Genomic DNA, 18,662 nt, shown 5'->3' with positions numbered 1-18,662 from the left:
TTCTTGAGCCTGTGGCCTGTTGCACCCTGTTGCACGGCCTCCTTTATTTAGCCACTGTTAGGGTTGTCGTCTGTTAACAGCGTTGTAACAGTGCAACCACGGTATTCCTGGTAAACTGTTGTGAACGTGCGTGTGAGCGTAGCTTTGGTGACGTTGGGATCATCTCATTAGGAGATTCCTAGCAGGGGAGCTCCCAGGTCAGCTCCAGGGGCACGAGCACCCTTGGGCTCCTCATTGATCTGCAGCGGCTGCTTTTCCGACTGCCTGCCTCCCTGCACCCCCTTTTCCTGCTGTGTCCCCAGCTCTCTTTCGGGCCCCTCCGCCTTGTAGTGAACACGGACCCCCGAGCAAGCCACTCTCGCAGACTGCGGTGGCACTTGGTGCCCCCTTGCCACTCGGAGATCCTTCCGGAAGCACCTCTGCCGCCCCCACCCCACTCCTGCACCACGGGGCCATCCTCCCGCGTTTGACTCACCCTTTTCATTCCTTTGGCTGCTCCAGCCAAGCTGCCTGAGGGCGGGCCGGGGTCGGGGCCTTCCCCCCGAGGCGCCCAGCCAGGGCCTGCCCTCGAGCGCCCCGCCCGGCCCACAGACGAGGGCGCAGCTGCACACAGTGTCCGTGCGTGTCAGCCCCCGCACCTTTGTCCGGGCTGTCCCCGGCCCTCCCGGGGACCCCCAGGTGGCTTCGTCGCCAGCGCATGCAGCAGGGGGTTCTCCTGGGAAGCGGGGCCTCTCTCGGAGCTCCCTGTGCACATGCTTCTTTCCAAGTTTCCTGGGGGTGGGGGGCAGATTCGCCTTTCAGTCAAGGCTCTCGCCCTTTCCTCTCCACGCGTCCTCCACCCAGCAGACGCCAGCCTGCCCGGTGGGAGCACCCGGGGAGGCCCAGACATCCCTGCACTCTGCCGGGCTCGCTGCAAGCCAGGATTAGCTCCCCCTCCATCCCCCGCTCCTCCTGCCTTCTCAGTCTGCACCTGCTGGGGTCTCTGTGACCCAGGGCCCGGGTCTGCGAGTGCTGCGAGGGGTCCCCTGAAATGAGCCCACACGTGGTATCCCCGACACGCTTCCACTGGAGACCCTGGGGCATTCCCCACTTTCCCAGGGAGGCCAGCCCGACCACCCCGGGCCTTAAGTCCTGTCTCCGCCACCGTGTTCCCTCTTGACACGTTTGCTTTTGAGCCCCGTCCCTGGTGCGTCCTGAGCCTCCGTAAATATTTGCTAAGTGAGCAAATACATTTCTTAGGGATGTTTTCTTTTCTTGATTTCGAGAACCCGCTGCAGAGCACAGGGCCCTGCTGAACCGTCCCCTCTGCCCCCTGAACTCTGTCTCGCAGGGACTGTACAAAGCAGACCAGCGGTTTGGGCCGGGCGTCGAGACCTACCCCGACGGCAGCCAGGACGTCGGGCTGTGGTTTCGGGAGCACCTCATTAAGCTGTGCACGGAGGTCCCCGGTGGCTTCTCCATACACAGCTACCCAGAGTACTCGGCCTTCCTCACGCGCTCTCCCGCTAGCATCAGTCTCTCCGACGAGGAGCGCGTAGAGCGGGAGCCGCACGAGGGAGAGGACCCCTTTTACTACGACTACAAGCGCTTCCTCCTGGATGATGACCTAACTCTGCCTCCAGAAATGTACATTTACTCCACCGACAACAGCCACCTGCCTGTGACCTGCTCTTTCCGCAAAGAACTAGATGCCCGGGTCTTCCTTAACGACATCCCCCCGTTTGTTGAGGACGGAGAACCCTGGTTCATAAAAAATGAGACCCCTTTGATGGTCAGAATCCAGAAGCAAGCTTACAAGTACAGGTAAGGGTCCCGTCTTTCTTCCCACCTCCGCGTCTGGGAGCCCTGCCCCCCCCCCACCCCAGCACACGGGCTGTGCTGCTTGGCCCCGGCGGCCTCGGCACCAGCGGAGTCACCTGCAGGGCTGTCGGTCAGGTTAATGTAAATGTGCTTCTCCCGTTCGACTGAGGTGAGGCAGCCGCGCGGGGCCGTGAGCTGGGCCGTGCTCCCCACGTTGTGAGGACGGGGGTGGGGCAGGCAGGTACCGGGCCATCGGCGCCTGGAAGGAGTGGTCAGGGGGTGGCTTGGTGTGCGTGGGGCCAGGGCAGTCCCTGGAAGAGCCTAGAGCCTTGGAAGGGGACGTGGGGCAGGGCCAGCTCCTGAGTGGTGGCGCTGGGTTCAAATCCTGGCTCTGGGACCCCGTGTGTGTCTCCAGGTGGGAGCTCGGGCCCAGCCTCTGTAGGTCGTGTGTGTGACCAGGTGTTCGCGGGCATCTGCACAAGGTCCGCGCAGAGAGGAGGGACTGCTATTACCAGACCCCACCCGAGAGCCAAGGGTGGGAGGCCCGGGTAGGCGTAGGCTGGGGGCTGGCTGGCTCCTCCGAAGTGCCTGGGAGACGTGGAGCTGCTCCGCGGGTCTCCCAAGACCGCCTGCCCCCACCCCAGCCCTGGAAAAGTTAGTAGCTACCTGAGGAAACCTGATTTTTTTTAAGTTAAAATTTTATGTTTTTTTTAATCTAAGATTTTATTTATTTATTCATAGAGACAGAGAGAGAGGCAGAGGGAGAAGCAGGCTCCATGCAGGGAGCCTGATGCGGGACTTGATCCCAGGTCCCCAGGATCACACCCCAGGCTACAGGCGGCGCCAAACCGCTGAGCCACCAGGGCTGCCCTAAAGTTAAAATTTTAAAAAAGATATTATTTATTTATTCATGAGGGACACAGAGAGAGAGAGAGGCAGGGACACAGGCGGAGGGAGAAGCAGGCCCCATGCAGACTTGATCCCGGGTCTCCAGGACCACACCCTGGGCTGAAGGCAGATGCTCAACCACTGAGCCGCCCAGACGTCCCTAAAGTTAAAATTTTCAAGAGTATTTTCATTGGTTCACTAAACTTTGTTCTCTGGTATCACTAAACTGTTTTAGAATCCATGCTTTGTGAGCACAGGTGGCTACTTCTGCACTCACGCATCCACCCTCCCATCTACCCACCCATCCCTCCACCCACCCGCCTATCCACCCTCCCCGCCACCTATCCACCTAACCGTCCATCTGTCCATCCATCATACAGACAGCTGAGACAGCCGTTGTTGATAACTGTTGGGTACAGAAGCCTCTCTGAATCCATGATTCTTTTTCTTTTTTAAAAGATTTTATTTATTCATGAGAGACACACATGCACGCACAGAGGCAGAGGCAGAGACACAGGCCGAGGGAGAAGCAGGCTCCATGCGGGGAGCCCGACGTGGGACTCGATCCCGGGTCCCCAGGATCACGCCCCGGGCAGAAGGCGGCGCTGAGCTGCTGAGCCCCCGGGCCGCCCTGAATCCACGATTCTTGGCTGTGTAGGAGGTTATGTGGACACAAGAGGCCTCAGTGTGTGGCGGTGGAGGGGCCATGGGGCTTGCACGATCTCTCCTCAAATAGAAGAGCGAATGGGCAGAGGCGGGATGTGAGTGCTCGGTGCCGAGTGCCAGATCCGCGTGTGTGCCCGGCCGCCTGTGAGAGCCCCTCGCCCGGCCCGCACGGAGGGGCCGCTGAGTCAGGGGCGCGCAGGGTCCCCTCGCAGCCGTTCCTGCCCAGGGCACACGAGCAGCTTGAGCGTCTTCCCCCGTGGGCAGCGCATCGCACCACGGTGCTGCGTCCTCGCTACTGCGACCCGCCGGTGGGCGGCCCCGGGGCTCAGGGTGCCTGGAGAGTGGGCTGTAAGGGAGGAAGAGGCCGGGGCGGGCAGGGTGAGGAACGCAGAGGGGGTGCGGGGGGCCCCGAGTGGGGCCCGGAGCTGGCCCGGCCACCGAAGCCCCCGTTGCCAGGAACAAGAGGGCTCACGGCAGCTGGGGCATGGGCGCCGTGCTGGAAGGGGACCGGAGCGGCTTTGCGCGCTGCGGGCCCAAGGAGCGCTTGGCCGAGGACATGATCCTGAGGGCCCGGGAAGGGAGCTACGACTGGGTCTATGGGATCCTCCGGGACGGGCTCGCCAGCGCCGACGTGGCCGATGCCAAGGGCTACACCGCGCTTGCCGCGGCTGCCGTGAGTCCCCCGCCGGGCGCCCCGGGAGGGCGGAGCGGGCCGGCCTGGGCTCCTCGGCGTCAGGGGCCGCGTCCTCCCAGCCCAGAAGCGGGGGGCGCGGGGTCAGGTGACAGCGAGCGGCCCGGGGCACCTCCACCTTCCCACGCCGCGGCCTCGAGTCGGCGCCCGCGTGGGCCTTGCTCAGGCGCCTGCCGTCCTCACGAGGCCGGCCTCCCGCCTCCAGCTCCACTGTCACAACGACATTGTCAACCTTCTGCTGGACAACGGGGCCGACGTGAACAAGTTCACGGATGAGGGGCTCACGGTGCTCAGCATGTGCTTCCTTCTCTACTACCCGTCCCGGTCCTTCAAACCCAACATCGCCGAGCGCACGGCGCCCAAGCCCCAGGTCAGCCCCGCAGCCCCGCAGCCCGGCCTGGCGTCTGCACCACCCTGTCCCCCGTCCCCCGCCCACCTACCCCACGTCCCCGTCCCTTGTCCCCCATCCCCTGTCCCCTGTGCCCATCCACCTGTCTGTCTCTTCTCGCAACGCCCACCAGTCTCGCCCTGTGTGGATCAGCTTCAGGTGGGGCGAGGGGACATTAAGGCCTGCGGGGCGGGGAGCGGGAGGCAGGGCCGTTGCTGGCACACTCGCTCGGTGTCCCGAGCTCTTGCCTCAACGCCAAGGGGTACGTGTCCCAGAGGAGCCACGTGCACAGTGGTGGGGGCCCCGAGACCCCTCCTGTGGGCCGCAGGGAAGGAGACAGGGAGGGAGGGCGGAGGGGGGCGGAGGGGGGAGGAGGGAGGGAGGAGGGAGGGAGGAGGGGGGGAGGAGGGAGAGAGGAGGGGGGGAGGAGGGAGGGCGGGCTGGCGTCCAGGAGGGAGGCCCACCTTTGCCCACTGTGAATAGTGCTGCCCGGATGGCGCTGAGCAAGCGTTGGCGTGCGCTCCTGCTTCCGTGTGTTTCCCGTGGGATCTGGGGGTCACACGGTGTCCTGTGGTTCATCCAGGCGCCTCTGAGCCCCTGGGCGCTGCAGGGGCACCGCCATCCGCTGGGTTCCTGTGCCCGGTGGGGCCGCCAGCCAGGCGGGCAGTGCCCGAGGTCCTGCTCCCCACAGTCCAGGGCCGCCTCGGTGGCCTGTCCCCTGAGCACCGGCCGGGGGGGGCACGTCTATAGGGGCTGCTCCCATCCCTTGGGGACCCTGGCGCCTGTCAGGGCTGTGAGGCCACCCAGTCTGGGACTCGCGTCCACCCAGCAGGCCTTCGGGGTAAGGGGGCTGCCGCTTTCCCCGCAGTCGGGGCCTCTCCTGGGCCGCTGAGGGAATGGCGCACGGTGGGCCCCTTCTCTCACCTCATCCCTTCTCCTGAACTCCTTCCTTGAGGAGACCACCCTATGAGCCTCGGCCTGTGCCCCACGGCGGGCAGAGCGCCTGTTACCCCAACATGACCCCTCTGCGTCTCCAGCCCCCAGCTTCTGCCTTCAGTTCTCTGAGGTGGGAGCACACCAGCAACCGGGGACCTCAGGGTGGCAGGGCCCACGGGCCTCAGGGCCTGACCGCGTGGGGAGCAGGTGCACGCGGGGAGGAGGCCGGGCCCACAGGGTCCCGCTGCCCCGGGTGGGTGGGGGGAGCAGGTGCACGCGGGGAGGAGGCCTCCCAGGGAGGCAGGCGCTGAGCACCCCACAGGGAGACGGAGGTGGAGGGTTTGTGCGTCCGCGCTCCTTCTTGGCTGGAAGTTGTTCACGTACAGTAACGAAGTTCAAAGGTGATCGTGTGGACACGGTGGGGAGATCATTTCCACCCCTGTCGTCCCCCCTTCGTTGCGAGCTTCCAGGGGCAGGGCCTTCTCCGGGCCCGCGGCGTCCCCCTGGCCGTCGGGGAAGCCTCATCAACTATGGGTGAAGGCAGCCGGAGTCCCCGAGAGCATTTTCTTTGTATACTTAAGGTTCTGGTAAAAATCACTCCTCTACCTTTTAAATTTCTTATTCTGAAAAAACACTGCCCGTACACAAAATAAGAGGAGGCGGCGGCACGTGCAGGAGCACGCGTGGACCGTCGCGCAGACCGAGGCGTCGCCAGCTCGCGGCGCACCCGCCGCGTCCACTCGCCCGCCGGGCCCCAGCCGTGCTCACCTTCAGGCAAGTTCCACGTGTGCGCGCTCGGGCCGCGGGGCCGGCGGCGGAGGACCCGGTCGTCCCTCTGCCTCTCAGCACCCGCAGTGTTGCCAGCGCCCCGGGAGCCCGTGGGGGCAGGTTCCCTGGGTTCCCACAGCGGCACCTCTTTAGAACGGAGGCCCCGCGTCCAGCCGCAGCTGGGCTCACGCACCGCACCGGGAGCCTTCCTTCCCGGCGGCCTCCGCGTGGGCGCGCCCCTGTGACCCCTGCACCCCGCGGAGGCCCTGGGCCCGGGAAGCCTCCCCATCTACGGGGGGCACGGAGAGCTGGCCGCACCCCAGCATCTCTGCCTCAGGGGTCTGGGCTGGGGCCCAAGAGCCTGCCCTCCTGGCCACAGGGACGCTGCTGTCCCGGGACCACCCGGGGGGACAGAGCCTCTGAACGGGGCCCCGGGCGGCCTCCCATGGATGTGGCGCAGCCACGTGGCCATCCTGCCCTGTAAGTGTGTAGGGTTGGGGTGCGGGCGGGGTCCTGGATCGAGCCCCTGCTCATCGGGAGCTGCCTCCCCCTCTGCCCTCCCCCCTGCTCACGCTCTCTCGCTTTCTCTCGAATACACTAAATCTTAAAAGTCTCTAGGAGCCACAGTAAAAAAAGTGGTAAATCAGGGGGAATTGATTCTGAGAAGGTATTTTGTTCAACCCGAGCGTATCCACGGGCGAGCGTCTGTGTGAGGAGCGCGAGGACCGAGGCCATCGGCTGTCTGGGCCCACGCTCGCCGGATGTGGCCGGGCTCGTGCCGCGTGGCTCAGGTTTCGGGGCGCTGCCCCGGAGACGTGCGCTTCCCTCCCCTGGTGTCCGCAAAGTGCTTCGGCGTCGTCGGCCCGGGAGCCCGGAGGCGCCGTGTGCGCCTTGCGCGCCGCTTCTTGCTAAAGAAGTTGGTTTAAGTTGTTTAGGTTCAGGGTTGGCGCTCTGACCTCTCGTTCCTTCTAATGGGACGCGTGCCTCCCCTCCTCCCCCAGGAAGCCCCGAGTGTGCCGGTGAACCCCAGCCGCTCCTCCTCACTCCCCGAAGCCGCCAAGGAGCCCAGTTTGGAGGAGTGGGTGCCCACGCCCGGCAGCCAGGAGCAGAGGTCCGTGGTGTCGGGCAGCGAGGAGGACGGCCTCTCCGCGGGCACGCAGCCGTCTCGAGAGTCCCCCGACCCGGGGGGCAACCCTCAGAAGTGGGAGCCTGTGTCGCCGCGGGGCAGCGTCAGCGACCTGGAGAAGGGGATGGTTGGCGTGGCGGGGAGTCCGGACAGGTGCACGCCGGGCAGCCAGGAGATGGACTTCGAGTCCGACGTCTGCGTGCACAACTACACCATCGAGCTGTCCCAGGACCTGCTGGAGAAGAGCGCCCAGGCCCACAGCACGCTGAAGAGCCAGTCCCTCGGCGCCACCGGCTCGGTGAAGGGCACCATGAGGAGGATGGCCCTGGCCATGATTGAGTAGGTCGCTGGAGCGTGAGCGCGGGGGCCGAGGGCCACGCTCGGGCCGGCGAGCCTGCAGGGACGCGGGGGGCCCGTGCCGGGCGCCGCCACCCGGGGTGTCAGGGTGGCCACTGCCTGTGTGGCCCAGGGCTGGGGGCCCAGCTACGACACCGGGGGACAGCGGCAGTGAGAATCCAGGAGCACCGGGGCCCCCGAGGGGGCGCACACGCACGCCTACCCCACGTGCACCCAGAGCCCGCACACATTCGCTGGCTCGCCCTCCCTAGTCCTGCACATTCATACACGCGCTGGCACACGCTCATCTGCACACGCTCGCCCCCTCACCCCCACTCCCCACACGCTGCCCTGCACGCGGTCCTACACACACGCTCACCCGCCCCCCGCTCCCCTGCAGACCCTCAGCCCCCCGCCTCTCCAAGCGCCCGCGGGGGTCCCAGACTGTCGGGGAGTCTAGGGGGGGAACGATCCTCCTAACGCTCCTCAGACGTCACCTGCCCTTTTGCCCTGTGACACCTGCCCCGCGTCTCCCATGTGTGGGAACGCACGCGATGCAGCAGTGGGGGCTTCTCAGCCATTAAACCTTGACCCCGAGGCCGGGCCTTTCCGCTGCTGTGCAACAAGCTGGGGGTCCCGAGGCTCGCCTGCTCCCACCCGGCGGGACGGTTCTCCCGAGGGAAGAGCGTCTCCAGCGCGGGCGTCGCGGGGGGCGCTGTCGCCGTCCCCCGAGGGACACCCCCTTACTTGCAAGAATGACCGACTGGCACGCAAGGGTCCCTCGTCCTTGTGCACACGCTGAGCCTCGGGCTCTAGGAGACCCCCGAAGGGTGTGTGGCCAGTGGTGACGTCTCGGCTCTCGAGAGGAGACTTGGATTTTGGACGCTGTGCACCTGTCACCGTGTGCACCCCCCGCAGCGTCCGGTGACACCTGTCAGCCTCGGGGAGAGCTCAGTTCTTTCCACACGACCAGGTCCTGATGTCACAGACTCACCCGGGCTTGGGACCCCTCGCAGTGCTGGATTCTGATGCAGCCAAGTGCACGTTTTTTATAAAAGCTTATTTATGGGTTTATAATTTTTTTTAAAGTGTATTAGTATTTAGGCATTTTTCTCATCTCACCTGTACTGCGGTAGACACGGGTGGGTAGAACCTGCACATACAAAGCTCTTTGGGGTCCTCGAGGGACCTTAGGAGTAGAGAGGGTCCCAAGGGCAGGGCGTTTGAGCGCTGCTGCTCTGGGCTGACCCGGCCTGCCCACCGCGCTCTTGCCTGCCCACCTGCGGCTGCGCTGGCGGCGGGGTCAGCGGGCCGGGCCGGACCCCCTCTGGTCCTGCTCCCCTCCCGCCGTACAGCCCGCTTAGCTGCTCAGCACGTGCTCCTCCGTCCCCAGTGGGGCTGTCGTCCCCGCCGGGTCTGGGCAAGGCTGCCCTGCTGCTGCTGGCCCCGCGCTGCTCGTAAGGGAGGTGCAGTGCACGGACGCACGTGTGTGTGGCGTGTGTAGGTGTAGGTGTGTGTGTTGTACACGCGTGTGTGGGACATCACGGTGTGCAGGCTGTGCTGTATATGCACATGCATGTGTGATGTGCACGTGTGTTTGTACCTGTCGTGTGTGTCCGTGTGTGCACGTGGTGTACGTGTGTGAGTGTAGGTATGTCCCATGTGTATGTGTGTGTGGTGTGTGGTGCGTGCATGTATGCACGTCTGGGTGCAGGGTCGTGCCCCACGTGTACTAGGTGCCCATGGCCACCGGGGAGGGAGGGCTGGCCCCCAGCTTGTGCCCCATGTCACAGGTGACGGGAAGGCTGAGCGGCCACCCAGGGCTGACGCAGGCAGGGCCGCGGGGCCTGGAGCCTGGCGGGGGTGGCCAGCTCAGGGTGGCGACAGGGGGCCGCCCTGGGGCAGGGCAGGGGCCAGAGGTCTCGGGAAGGCGGGGCCGCGGGTGTCCTCGGGCCAGGCTGTGCCCGCCGGGGCTCCGAGCACCTCTCGTGACCTGGGCGGGGTGCTGTCCTGTGCCTGTCCTCCGGGCCATGACCGTGTCACACCGATCCTTGCAGACGCCGAAGCCGGTGGCAGACCATCAAGCTCCTCCTGCGCTGGGGCGCGGACCCCAACCTGTGCTGCGTGCCCATGCACGTCCTGTTCCTCGCTGTGAAGGCCGGGGACGTGGCCGGGGTGAGGCTGCTGCTGGAGAACGGCGCTGGGACGGACATCCGGCTCCCCACCGAGGTGGGACCCGCGGGGGGCTGGGGGGCCCGGGGGGAGCGGGGCAGGCTGACGGGGCCCCGGTAGAGAGCTCAGAGCCCTGGTTCTGCAGTGTCCTGGCGGAGCTGGGCTCGGGGGTGCGCTCGGGGGTGTGCTCAGGGGGCTGGCTGGGGGCTGCGGATGGCCCTGGGCTTCGGGGCAGTCGGCTGCGTGCACCTGGCCGGGCTCTCTCGCCTCCGTGTGGCCGGCACGTCCCGACAGCACCCGCAGGGGGCCAAGGGCTGCCGTGGGTGGTGCCGGGCCCGGGCGGGACTGCAGGGGGCAGCCGGGTGGCCGTCCCCGCGGGGGCATCCGGAGTGGGGGCCGGGCAGGACGGCAGGGCGCCTGTCGGAGGGAGGCGGGGCCGCTGGCTAACGTGCAGACAGGCCCCGGGGCTGCGGGCCTGGAGGTGGGGGCCCGCGGGAGCCGACGTGGGAGCGCCTCGTTGTCCCACACGTCGCAATGAGGCCGGGAGCACGTGGCCGTGGGGTGTCTGAGAGGTGGGGCCAGGGGCCGTGTCCTGGGAGCCGGCCTCACCCGTGCCCGTGTCGCCTCTGCAGCTGGGGGCCCTTACCCCGCTGCACATCGCAGCCGCCCTGCCGGGGGAGGAGGGCGTCAAGGTCACGGAGCTGCTGCTGCACGCTGTCACGGACGTGGACGCCAGGGCGGCCGACCAGGACGACGTGTACCAGCCGGGCAAGGTGCGCTGGCCTGGCTGCGGGGCGGGGGTGCTGCGGCCCCAGGGCCCTCCCGTCCGAAGTTCGGTCTCACGCCACTGTCCCCAACGAGCTTGACTAGTGCCCCGTGTGCCCTGCGCGGCCGGGGTCTTGTGCGCGGCTCCCTGGGCAGGAGCCCGGGTGGGCAGGGGACCGGCTCTGAGCCCCTCCGCGTTTCACTCCGGGGACCCGCAGCCGCCGTCTGGGGACGGAGGCCACTGGCTCGTGCTCCGCGCCGAGCTCGCACCTGCCGGCGTCTCCCGGGCCAGCCTCCCGCCGGGGACGGGCGCGGGGCCAGCACGTGTCCCCTCTGCACGCAGCTAGACCTGCTGCCCTCGAGCCTGAAGCTCAGCAACGAGGCAGGCCCCGCCAGCGTCTACCACAGCCAGCGCGCCTCGGCGCCCGACGAGGGGGGCAGGACGGCTCTGCACGTGGCCTGTGAGCGCGAGGACAGCTACAAGGTGCGCGGGGCCCCTGCAGGCGGGCGGCGGCGGGCGGCGGGTGGGGGCCCGTGCGCGCGTGCATGTGTGTTCCGCGGGCGCCTGCCTGTGAGCGTACGGGCACGTCTGTGTGCGCGCCTGTGGGTCGGCGTGGGGGCGTCTGTGCGTCCTGCGTGCGTGGGGTGGTCACTGCAGCCTCGCCGGTCACCGTCACCGACCGTCCCAGGCCGGGACTCCCTGGGCCGTGGCCGGTGCCTCCTGTCAGCCTCGGGGATTTATTGTCAGCAAGCGGGTGCGGGGACCTGTCGGAGGAGGGCCGGGCGGTTGGGGAGGGTGTGGGGGTAACCGGGAACCAAATCTGGGCGTGGTGCGGCCAGCCAGCGCAGCGCGGGCCAGTAAGCCTGGGTGCACTCAGTAGACCGAGCCTCAGTTTACCCCAAATGAAAATGGTAGCCAGCCGCTCGGGTCTGGGGTGTGGGTGGTTTGCCCCCGCACAGGGTGATGATTGTGGGGGTGTGAGGGGGCTGCTTGGGCAGCCTGGAGGTGGCCCAAGCAGCCCCCTGGGTCTGCCCCTGCAGGGGGAGCGGCAGCCTGGAGGAGTCCTTGTGGCGGGGGACCCGCAGCACCCGCGGGAGAGGGGGAGGGAGAGAAGGGCAGGGACGGCAGGGATGGGCCCTTCCCACGGGGTGCACCCCCTTTGCTGGGGCCGGGCTGCTCCTGCGCTCGGTGCCCTACACGACCCCTGAGCCCCGGGGCGAGGCACGTTCCTCTGGCCGGATGGACCCGCGCCAGCCTTGCTTCCAGGGTCACGCGGTCCCGACAAGCTTTCCAGACGTTCGTGCGTCATGTGTCCCTTCCTGTCTTGTGCTGGAGACTCTGTATGTTTAGGAAACATCTTCCCAGTGTGAGGATCCGGGCAGCCTCGCACCCACCGGGCCGCGCGTCCATCCAAAATCCAGGGCGCTCCCTGTGCGCCGGGCAGGGGCCCGTCTGGAGGAAATGGCAATTAAGCGGCAAACTTGATCTTACGGCGTTTGAGTTAATGGTCAGCGTGAGGAGCCCCTGGGAGTCGGGGCCCCTCTAACCTGTGGTCCTGCCTTTCTCCCCACCCAGTGTGCCAGGGACGTAGTCCGGCTCCTCCTCTCCCACAAAGCGAACCCCAACATGCTGTGGAGCGGCCACTCCCCACTCTCCCTGTCCATCGCCAGCGGGAATGACCTGGTGAGCACCTTGCACACCCCCTGATGGCGCTCCTGCAGTCTCTGCCTCACCGTGACCCCCTCCCTAGTCAGTCTTTGGGATTTGCTGCTGTTGGCGGCAGCGGGGCCGCGTGGATCCCTCCCCGGGGGATGGAGCGCCTCAGAGAGAGGAGGGTGTGGAGAGGGAGGGGGGCAGTGAGGATGAGGGTTCAGCTGGGGGACGCTCCTCAGGGTGGGTCACCCCGCCTACCCCAGGCATGGACCCCTCGGGGCCCTGGGAAAGGCACCCTGGCCAACGCCCACCTCTGCCGCTGGCAAGGATGTGTGTTCACCGTCCACCCGTCTGCCTGTCCGTCCACTCATCCACCCGCCCACCCGCATCCACCCACCCACTCACCTAGCCGTCCACTCACCTACCGACCCACACTCACCCCCCAGTGTGTCCTTCATCCCTCCCTCCATCCGTCCATCCGTCCATCCTCTGTCCATCTATCCACCATCCTTCCATCCATCCATCCTTCCATCCCTCCAATCATCTGTCCTTCTGTCCTCCATCCATCCATCCTTCCTTCCATCATGCCACCCGTTCATTCCTCATCCATCATCCATCGTTCTTTGTTCCTCCTTTCCTTTTTCCTGCCATCCATCCGTCTGCGATACGTGCCCCCATTCATCCTTACATTTAACTGTTGTTTTGTGAGACCCACTGTGTGCCAGGGAGGCACCATTGCAGGCATTAGGTGCCAAATAAAGCAAGGTCCCTGCTCTCAAGGATCCTACATTCTTTTTTTAAAGATTTATTTATTTATTTATTTATTTGAGAGAGAGAGGGAGGCAGAGACATAGGCAGAGGGGGAAGCAGGCTCCATGCACTGGGAGCCCGATGTGGGATTCGATCCTGGGTCTCCAGGATCGCGCCCTGGGCCAAAGGCGGTGCTAAACCGCTGCGCCACCCAGGGATCCCCGGATCCTACATTTCTAGTGTGGGGGACACACCATAATCGAGTGTGTCACAAAATTTCCGGCGGTGATAGGTGCTGTGAAGAAGTGACAGCTGGATAAGGAGTAGAGAATGACAGGGACAGGCTGTTTTAGCGGGTGGCCGGGGCTGCTCAGTGAGGTGACATATGGGCGGAGGTCTGAGGAAGATGAAGGCGTGGGGGCTCCTGTGGTCCTTCTGTCCCTCCTCCCTTCCTCTGTACCCAGAGTCATTCACTGAGCACGTCATAGGGGCACCTGCTCTGTGCCCGCTCGGGTGCGGGGGGGGCGAGGCAGGGTCGGGAGCTCCTCGGGGAGAAGGAAGCTCTTGAGAGCCACACGCCAGTGCGTCTCACGTCCAGCCAAGCAGCGGTCACTCCTGGCTTCCTGGTGGCACCGGGGCCGGTGGCTGGGGACACAGCAGGGAACAAGCGAGATGTGCCCCACTCGGCGTCCGGGCAGGTGGTCGCAGCGACTCAGGTGCCTAAGCGGCAAGGGCAGGCTGGTCCCAGGGAGGAGGGCTGAAGGGACCCACCAGGCCGTGTGCTGCCCCCGGGCTGGAAAGCACGACCCGAGCCAGGAGCTCTCTGCAGCCAGCGGACAGCGCGCAGAGGAAGTGCCAGACCTGGGCTGCCGGGGTGCGCGGACCCCGTGCCCCAGCATCGTCCTCTGGGCCGGGCGGCAGTGGCACCTGTGGGTGGCAGGCACGCGAGCCCCGGGTTTGGCGGTCACTGTGCTCGGTGCCGCACAGCCTTGGTCCGGGGGCTCCCTCCGCCGGCGAGGAGGGGGGACCTGGCGGGCGGTGACGAGCCCGTGTGTGTCCAGATTATGAAGGAGCTGCTGTCCCACGGAGCCGACCCCAACCTGCTGCTGACCAAAGGCTTGGGCAGCGCCTTGTGTGTCGCCTGTGACCTCACCTATGAGCACCAGAGGAGCACGGACAGCAAGCTGGCCCTGGTGAGGGGTGAGGCTGGAGGGGGCGGGCGTGCAGGGCAGCGGGCCTGGCGTGTCGGGTCTCGGGGGGGAGCTTGTTGGACCCCCGGCTCCACCCTCACCCTAGCAGGTAGGGCTTCAAGTGACCTTGCTCCATGATGTTCAAACACCTGAGAAAGAACACCAAGTTCTGGCCCTCAGTATTACATGGGCCTAAAACTGCGAAGTTCAAACCCATTCAGGGGGCGGAGGGGCCCATGCGCGGCGCGGGCGGTGCAGCCTGGGTTTCCCCTGCTGGGCCGGGGCTGCGCCGGGCCGGGGTCTGCGGTTGTGCGGAGGCTGCCAGCTAGCTGTGAGGCCGCGGAGCCCCCGGGGAGCCCGGCCTCCCTCCTTGGGGCGGAGGGCGCCTCCCTTGGGTGCCATTTGCCGCGGAATCCGTAATAAGCCACTCGTGCCGCCTCTGAGCACACTCGTGTGTCATCGAGCCTCCGGGACGTGGTGGGGCCGTGGGGCCTGCGAGCGGCCCAGCCTCGACCTACCCCATGTCCACCTAACTTCTCCTCTGTGGGGTCAGCCCGTCTGTCCTGTCTGTCCGACCGCGGACTCCCCGGGTGGCCTCCCTGGGCCGGATGGGCGACTGTGGCCCTTGGGGGCAGTACCTGTCGTCCTGCTGGGCCGCTGTCCTTGGGCTGCCGTCCTGCCTCAGGTGACGTGGGGCACAGCTTCCGAGTCCTGCATCCTGGCGGGGGGGAGTCCACGCGTGTGACACAGGCTCTGCTCTGCTCAGATCGACCAGCTGATTAAGTACGGGGCCGACATCCTGAGGCCGGTGAGGCTGACGCAGGGGGACAAGGTGGCTGTGGGCACGGCCGTCGACTACGGGTATTTCAAGTTCTATCAGGTACGGCTTTGTGCGTCCTGTGGGGGGCGGGCTCGAGGGCCGGGGCCTCGGGGTCTCTCGGCGAGGCTCGGCCACAGGCCCCCCCCGCCCCCGACCGAAGCCCCCCGCCCCCGGGCCTCCTGGGAGGGAAGGCCAGGCCACCCTCTGAGCGTCCTGCCTGCGTCCTGACTGCGGCTCCGCAGGGTCCGCCCCCCAGGGTCCCCCTACGGTGGTGGCCGGGCCCCGCGGTCCCTGGCGGTGACCGGTGCTGTGCTGCAGGACCGGAAGATCGCCCACTGCCCCTTCCACATGCTGACGCCGGCAGAGCGGGAGGTGTTCGTGGCGCGGAAGAGGCTCCTGGAATACATGGGCTTCCAGCTGCGCCGCGCCGTCTTCGCCAAGGAGAGCCAGTGGGACCCGAAGGTGCTGAACCTGAGCAAGAGAGGTGGGTGGCAGCGGGCTCGGGGGCACGTCGTGCGATCCCCGCCTCCTGGGGCAGCATGGGCGTCGGGGCTGTTTGCTGAGGCCGTGGGGGACGCGCCAGGGTGGGACCGGAGAGGCCAGCTGCGGCCCCCTCCCCGGAGGTCAGCAAGAGTCATGGAGGGAGGTGGGGACACGAGCTGGGAACAGAAGCCCAGGGCTCCCTCCCCAGGGGGCACGTTTGCCTGGTGCCAGGGGACACCCGCTCTGACTTGGCACCAACTACCTACCGCCTGTCCTGCTGCCACAGGTGGAGGGCATGACACCTGGGGGACAGGGTCCTGGCTGAGCTGCTCAGGCTGCCGTGGGGCCTCGTGTGGGAAGGAGCAGGGGTGCACGACAGCCCGGCAGCCCCAGGACTTGTGGGGGGCAGGCCCCGCTGCTCCGGAAGGCGGGCAGCTGAGTGTGACTTCAGGACACTCTGGGCCCGGTGGGCTGGTCAGCTCTGGGACCGGAGGAGCAGGGACCTGCCCCGCCCTTTCCTCAGGGAGCCACGTCCTGGGGGCTGGGATGGCGACCGTGCCCCTGCCTGGCGCTGCTGGCTTGGCTTAGGGGGCAGCCCTGGTCCTGAGGGCCCCACGCGGTCTGGCTGGAGGGAAGGGCTGCAGGGTCATTTGACTTGGGAGACAGGCTGACGGATGCGGAGAAGGATCTGGAAAGTACCCAAGTGCACACAGGGAGTGTGCTGCTTCCATGTGGCAGTGACGTGGCTCCTGCTCCCACAGAGCACTGCCCTGGCCACCGGGCCTCTGTGCCCCAACACACCTGGACCTCTGCACCTGGCTGCCCCACCCCTGCACCTGGCTGCCCGACCCCTGCACCCTGGCTGCCCGACCCCTGCACCTGGCTGCCCCACTTCTGCACCCTGGCTGCCCGACCCCTGCATCCTGGCTGCCTGCCCCCCACCCCAGCACCCTGGCTGCTGGCAGCCAGACCTTGGAATGAAAGAATGGTTTAACAATAACAACAAAGTCAACATAACACCATATTATTAGACTGAAGAAGAAAGATCACATAATCATTTCAATTGATATAGAAAAAGCATTTGACAAAACCCAACAGCTTTCATGATAAAAGACATACAGCAAACAAGGAATGGAGGGGCCCTTGCCTACCCGATTAGGGGCACCTACGAAGGGGTCCAGCTGACTCAGACTCCACGGTGGCCGTTTGGGGCCCACCGTGTGCTGCTTTCTCCCTAAGTCAGGGAGACGACAGGAATGGGTTCTCTCTCCATTTGTTGGGCGTTGTGCTGGCGTTGCGTTGCTGGCCAGAGTAACTAGGCAAGAAAAAGAAAGTCATTCAGATTGGAAAGGAAAGACTTAAGCCATCTCTCTTTGCAGAAATTATCTTGCAGATTGAAAATCTGGAGAATCCACTTTTTAAACTGAGACTAATATTAAACTAAATATATAAATATTAAAATATCACTATAAATATAAAAGAGGGATCCCTGGGTGGCGCAGCGGTTTGGCGCCTGCCTTTGGCTCAGGGCGCGATCCTGGAGACCCGGGATCGAGTCCCACATCGGGCTCCCGGTGCATGGAGCCTGCTTCTCCCTCTGCCTGTGTCTCTGCCTCTCTCTCTCTCTCTCTGTGACTATCATAAATAAATAAAAAAATAAATAAAAAATAAATATAAAACAATTACGCTATTAAAACTAAGGAGTGCGTTTAGTAAGGTTGCAGAATATAAGATCAATATGCAAAGATCAACTGCATGACTATAGCATTGCAGCAAGCAAACCAAAAAAGGGATTCTAAAAAGTTTCGTTTACAGTAGCGTCAACAGAAATAACATACTGGTGAATATGTTGAACAAAAGCAGTTCAACTTACTCTCTAAAAACTACGACACAGTGCTGAAGTTAAAGGAGGCCTCAGTACATGGGAGGATATTTCCTTATCAGAATCCCACTGCCGCCTTTGTACAAATTGGGAAGCTGATTTTAAAATCCATATGGAGGGATCCCTGGGTGGCTCAGTGGTTGAGCGTCTGCCTTTGGCTCAGGGCGTGATCCCGGGGTCCCGGGATCTAGTCCCACATCGGGCTCCCTGCATGGAGCCTGCTTCTCCCTCCTCCTGTGTCGCTGCCTCTCTCTCTCTGTGTCTCTCATGAATAAATAAATAAAATCTTAAAAAAAATAAAATCCATATGGAATCACAAAGGTCCCAGAGTGGCTAGCTATAGCAAGCTTGAAAGAAAAAAGCAAAGTGGAAGGACTTGTACTTCCTAAATTCAGACTCACTGCCAAGACAACAATAAAAACAGTGTGGCACTGGCGTGAAGACAGACACACAGGCCAGTGGAATAGAATACAGGTCCCAGAAACAAATACGTGTGGATGTCAGTTGATTTTCAACAAGCCAACGCTTTTTAACAAGGGTAAGAACAGGACTTTCAACAAATGGTACTGGGACAAGTGGTTATCCAGACACAGTAGAATGAGGTCTGACCCTACCTCACACCACATACGTTTAATTCAATTTGGACTGAAGACCTAAATGCAAGAGCTTAAGATATAAATCTCTTCAAAGAAAATGAAGGCACAACTCCTCACAGTCTCATAGTTGGCAGTAAACTCCTAGATATGACACCAAAAGCATAAGCAATGAAAGAAAAAAATGGATAGATTGGCTTTCACCAAAATTAAAAATTTATGTACTCCAAAGGACACAATCAAGAAGATGGAAAGACAGGGCAGCCGCCTGTAGCCCAGGGCGTGATCCTGGAGACCCAGGATCCAGTCCCATGTCGGGCTCCCTGCGTGGAGCCTGCTTCTCCCTCTGCCTGTGTCTCTGCCTCTCTCTCACTCTGTGTCTCTCATGAGTAAATAAAATTTAAAAAAATCTTAAAAAAAAAAAAAAGATAGACAACCCACAGTAGGGGAGATACATCGAAACTCATGTATCTCCTAAGGGACTCGTATGTAGGATAGATTAAAAAATCATACAACTCCCTAATAAAGACAAATAACTGAATTTAAAAATGGGCAGAGAGCATGAATAGAAATTTCTCTGAAGAAAGACCTACAAGTGGCGAACAAGTGCATGCGAAGATGCTCCGTGTTGTTAGCTCCCAGTCATGCACAAAGCGAACTGCACCGAGATACCGCTTCACACCCCCCAGCGCGGCTGTCGTCAGGAAGTCGGTAACAAGTGTTACGGCGACGATGTGGGCAACGCAGAAGCCTC

General features: G+C 63.7%; 1 protein-coding gene across 7 annotated transcripts in view; it reads left to right on the top strand.

Annotated features, from left to right (window-relative positions):
* ANKMY1 (ankyrin repeat and MYND domain containing 1) overlaps positions 1-18,662 on the top strand; it is a 48,337-nt gene that overhangs the window by 18,927 nt on the left and 10,748 nt on the right. For 5 of the 7 annotated variants that reach the window (XM_077869499.1, XM_077869497.1, XM_077869498.1 and 2 more), the window contains 12 exons: positions 1,331-1,803; positions 3,811-4,027; positions 4,251-4,415; positions 6,024-6,143; positions 7,139-7,602; positions 9,657-9,828; positions 10,404-10,544; positions 10,880-11,020; positions 12,113-12,220; positions 14,002-14,133; positions 14,897-15,010; positions 15,269-15,434. In XM_077869499.1, coding sequence (XP_077725625.1) covers positions 1,331-1,803; positions 3,811-4,027; positions 4,251-4,415; positions 6,024-6,143; positions 7,139-7,602; positions 9,657-9,828; positions 10,404-10,544; positions 10,880-11,020; positions 12,113-12,220; positions 14,002-14,133; positions 14,897-15,010; positions 15,269-15,434 — 2,413 coding nt within the window. Of the gene's footprint in view, positions 1-1,330; positions 1,804-3,810; positions 4,028-4,250; positions 4,416-6,023; positions 6,144-7,138; positions 7,603-9,656; positions 9,829-10,403; positions 10,545-10,879; positions 11,021-12,112; positions 12,221-14,001; positions 14,134-14,896; positions 15,011-15,268; positions 15,435-16,194; positions 17,063-18,662 lie in introns of those variants that run through there. The other 2 variants (XM_077869501.1, XM_077869502.1) reach the window with 2 other exon arrangements.

Source organism: Canis aureus, chromosome 24 (genome assembly GCF_053574225.1).
Source record: "Canis aureus isolate CA01 chromosome 24, VMU_Caureus_v.1.0, whole genome shotgun sequence".
NCBI lineage: Eukaryota > Metazoa > Chordata > Mammalia > Carnivora > Canidae > Canis > Canis aureus.
The sequence above is the reverse complement of the archived record's forward strand: the minus strand, read 5'-3'. Positions and strand labels throughout refer to the sequence as shown.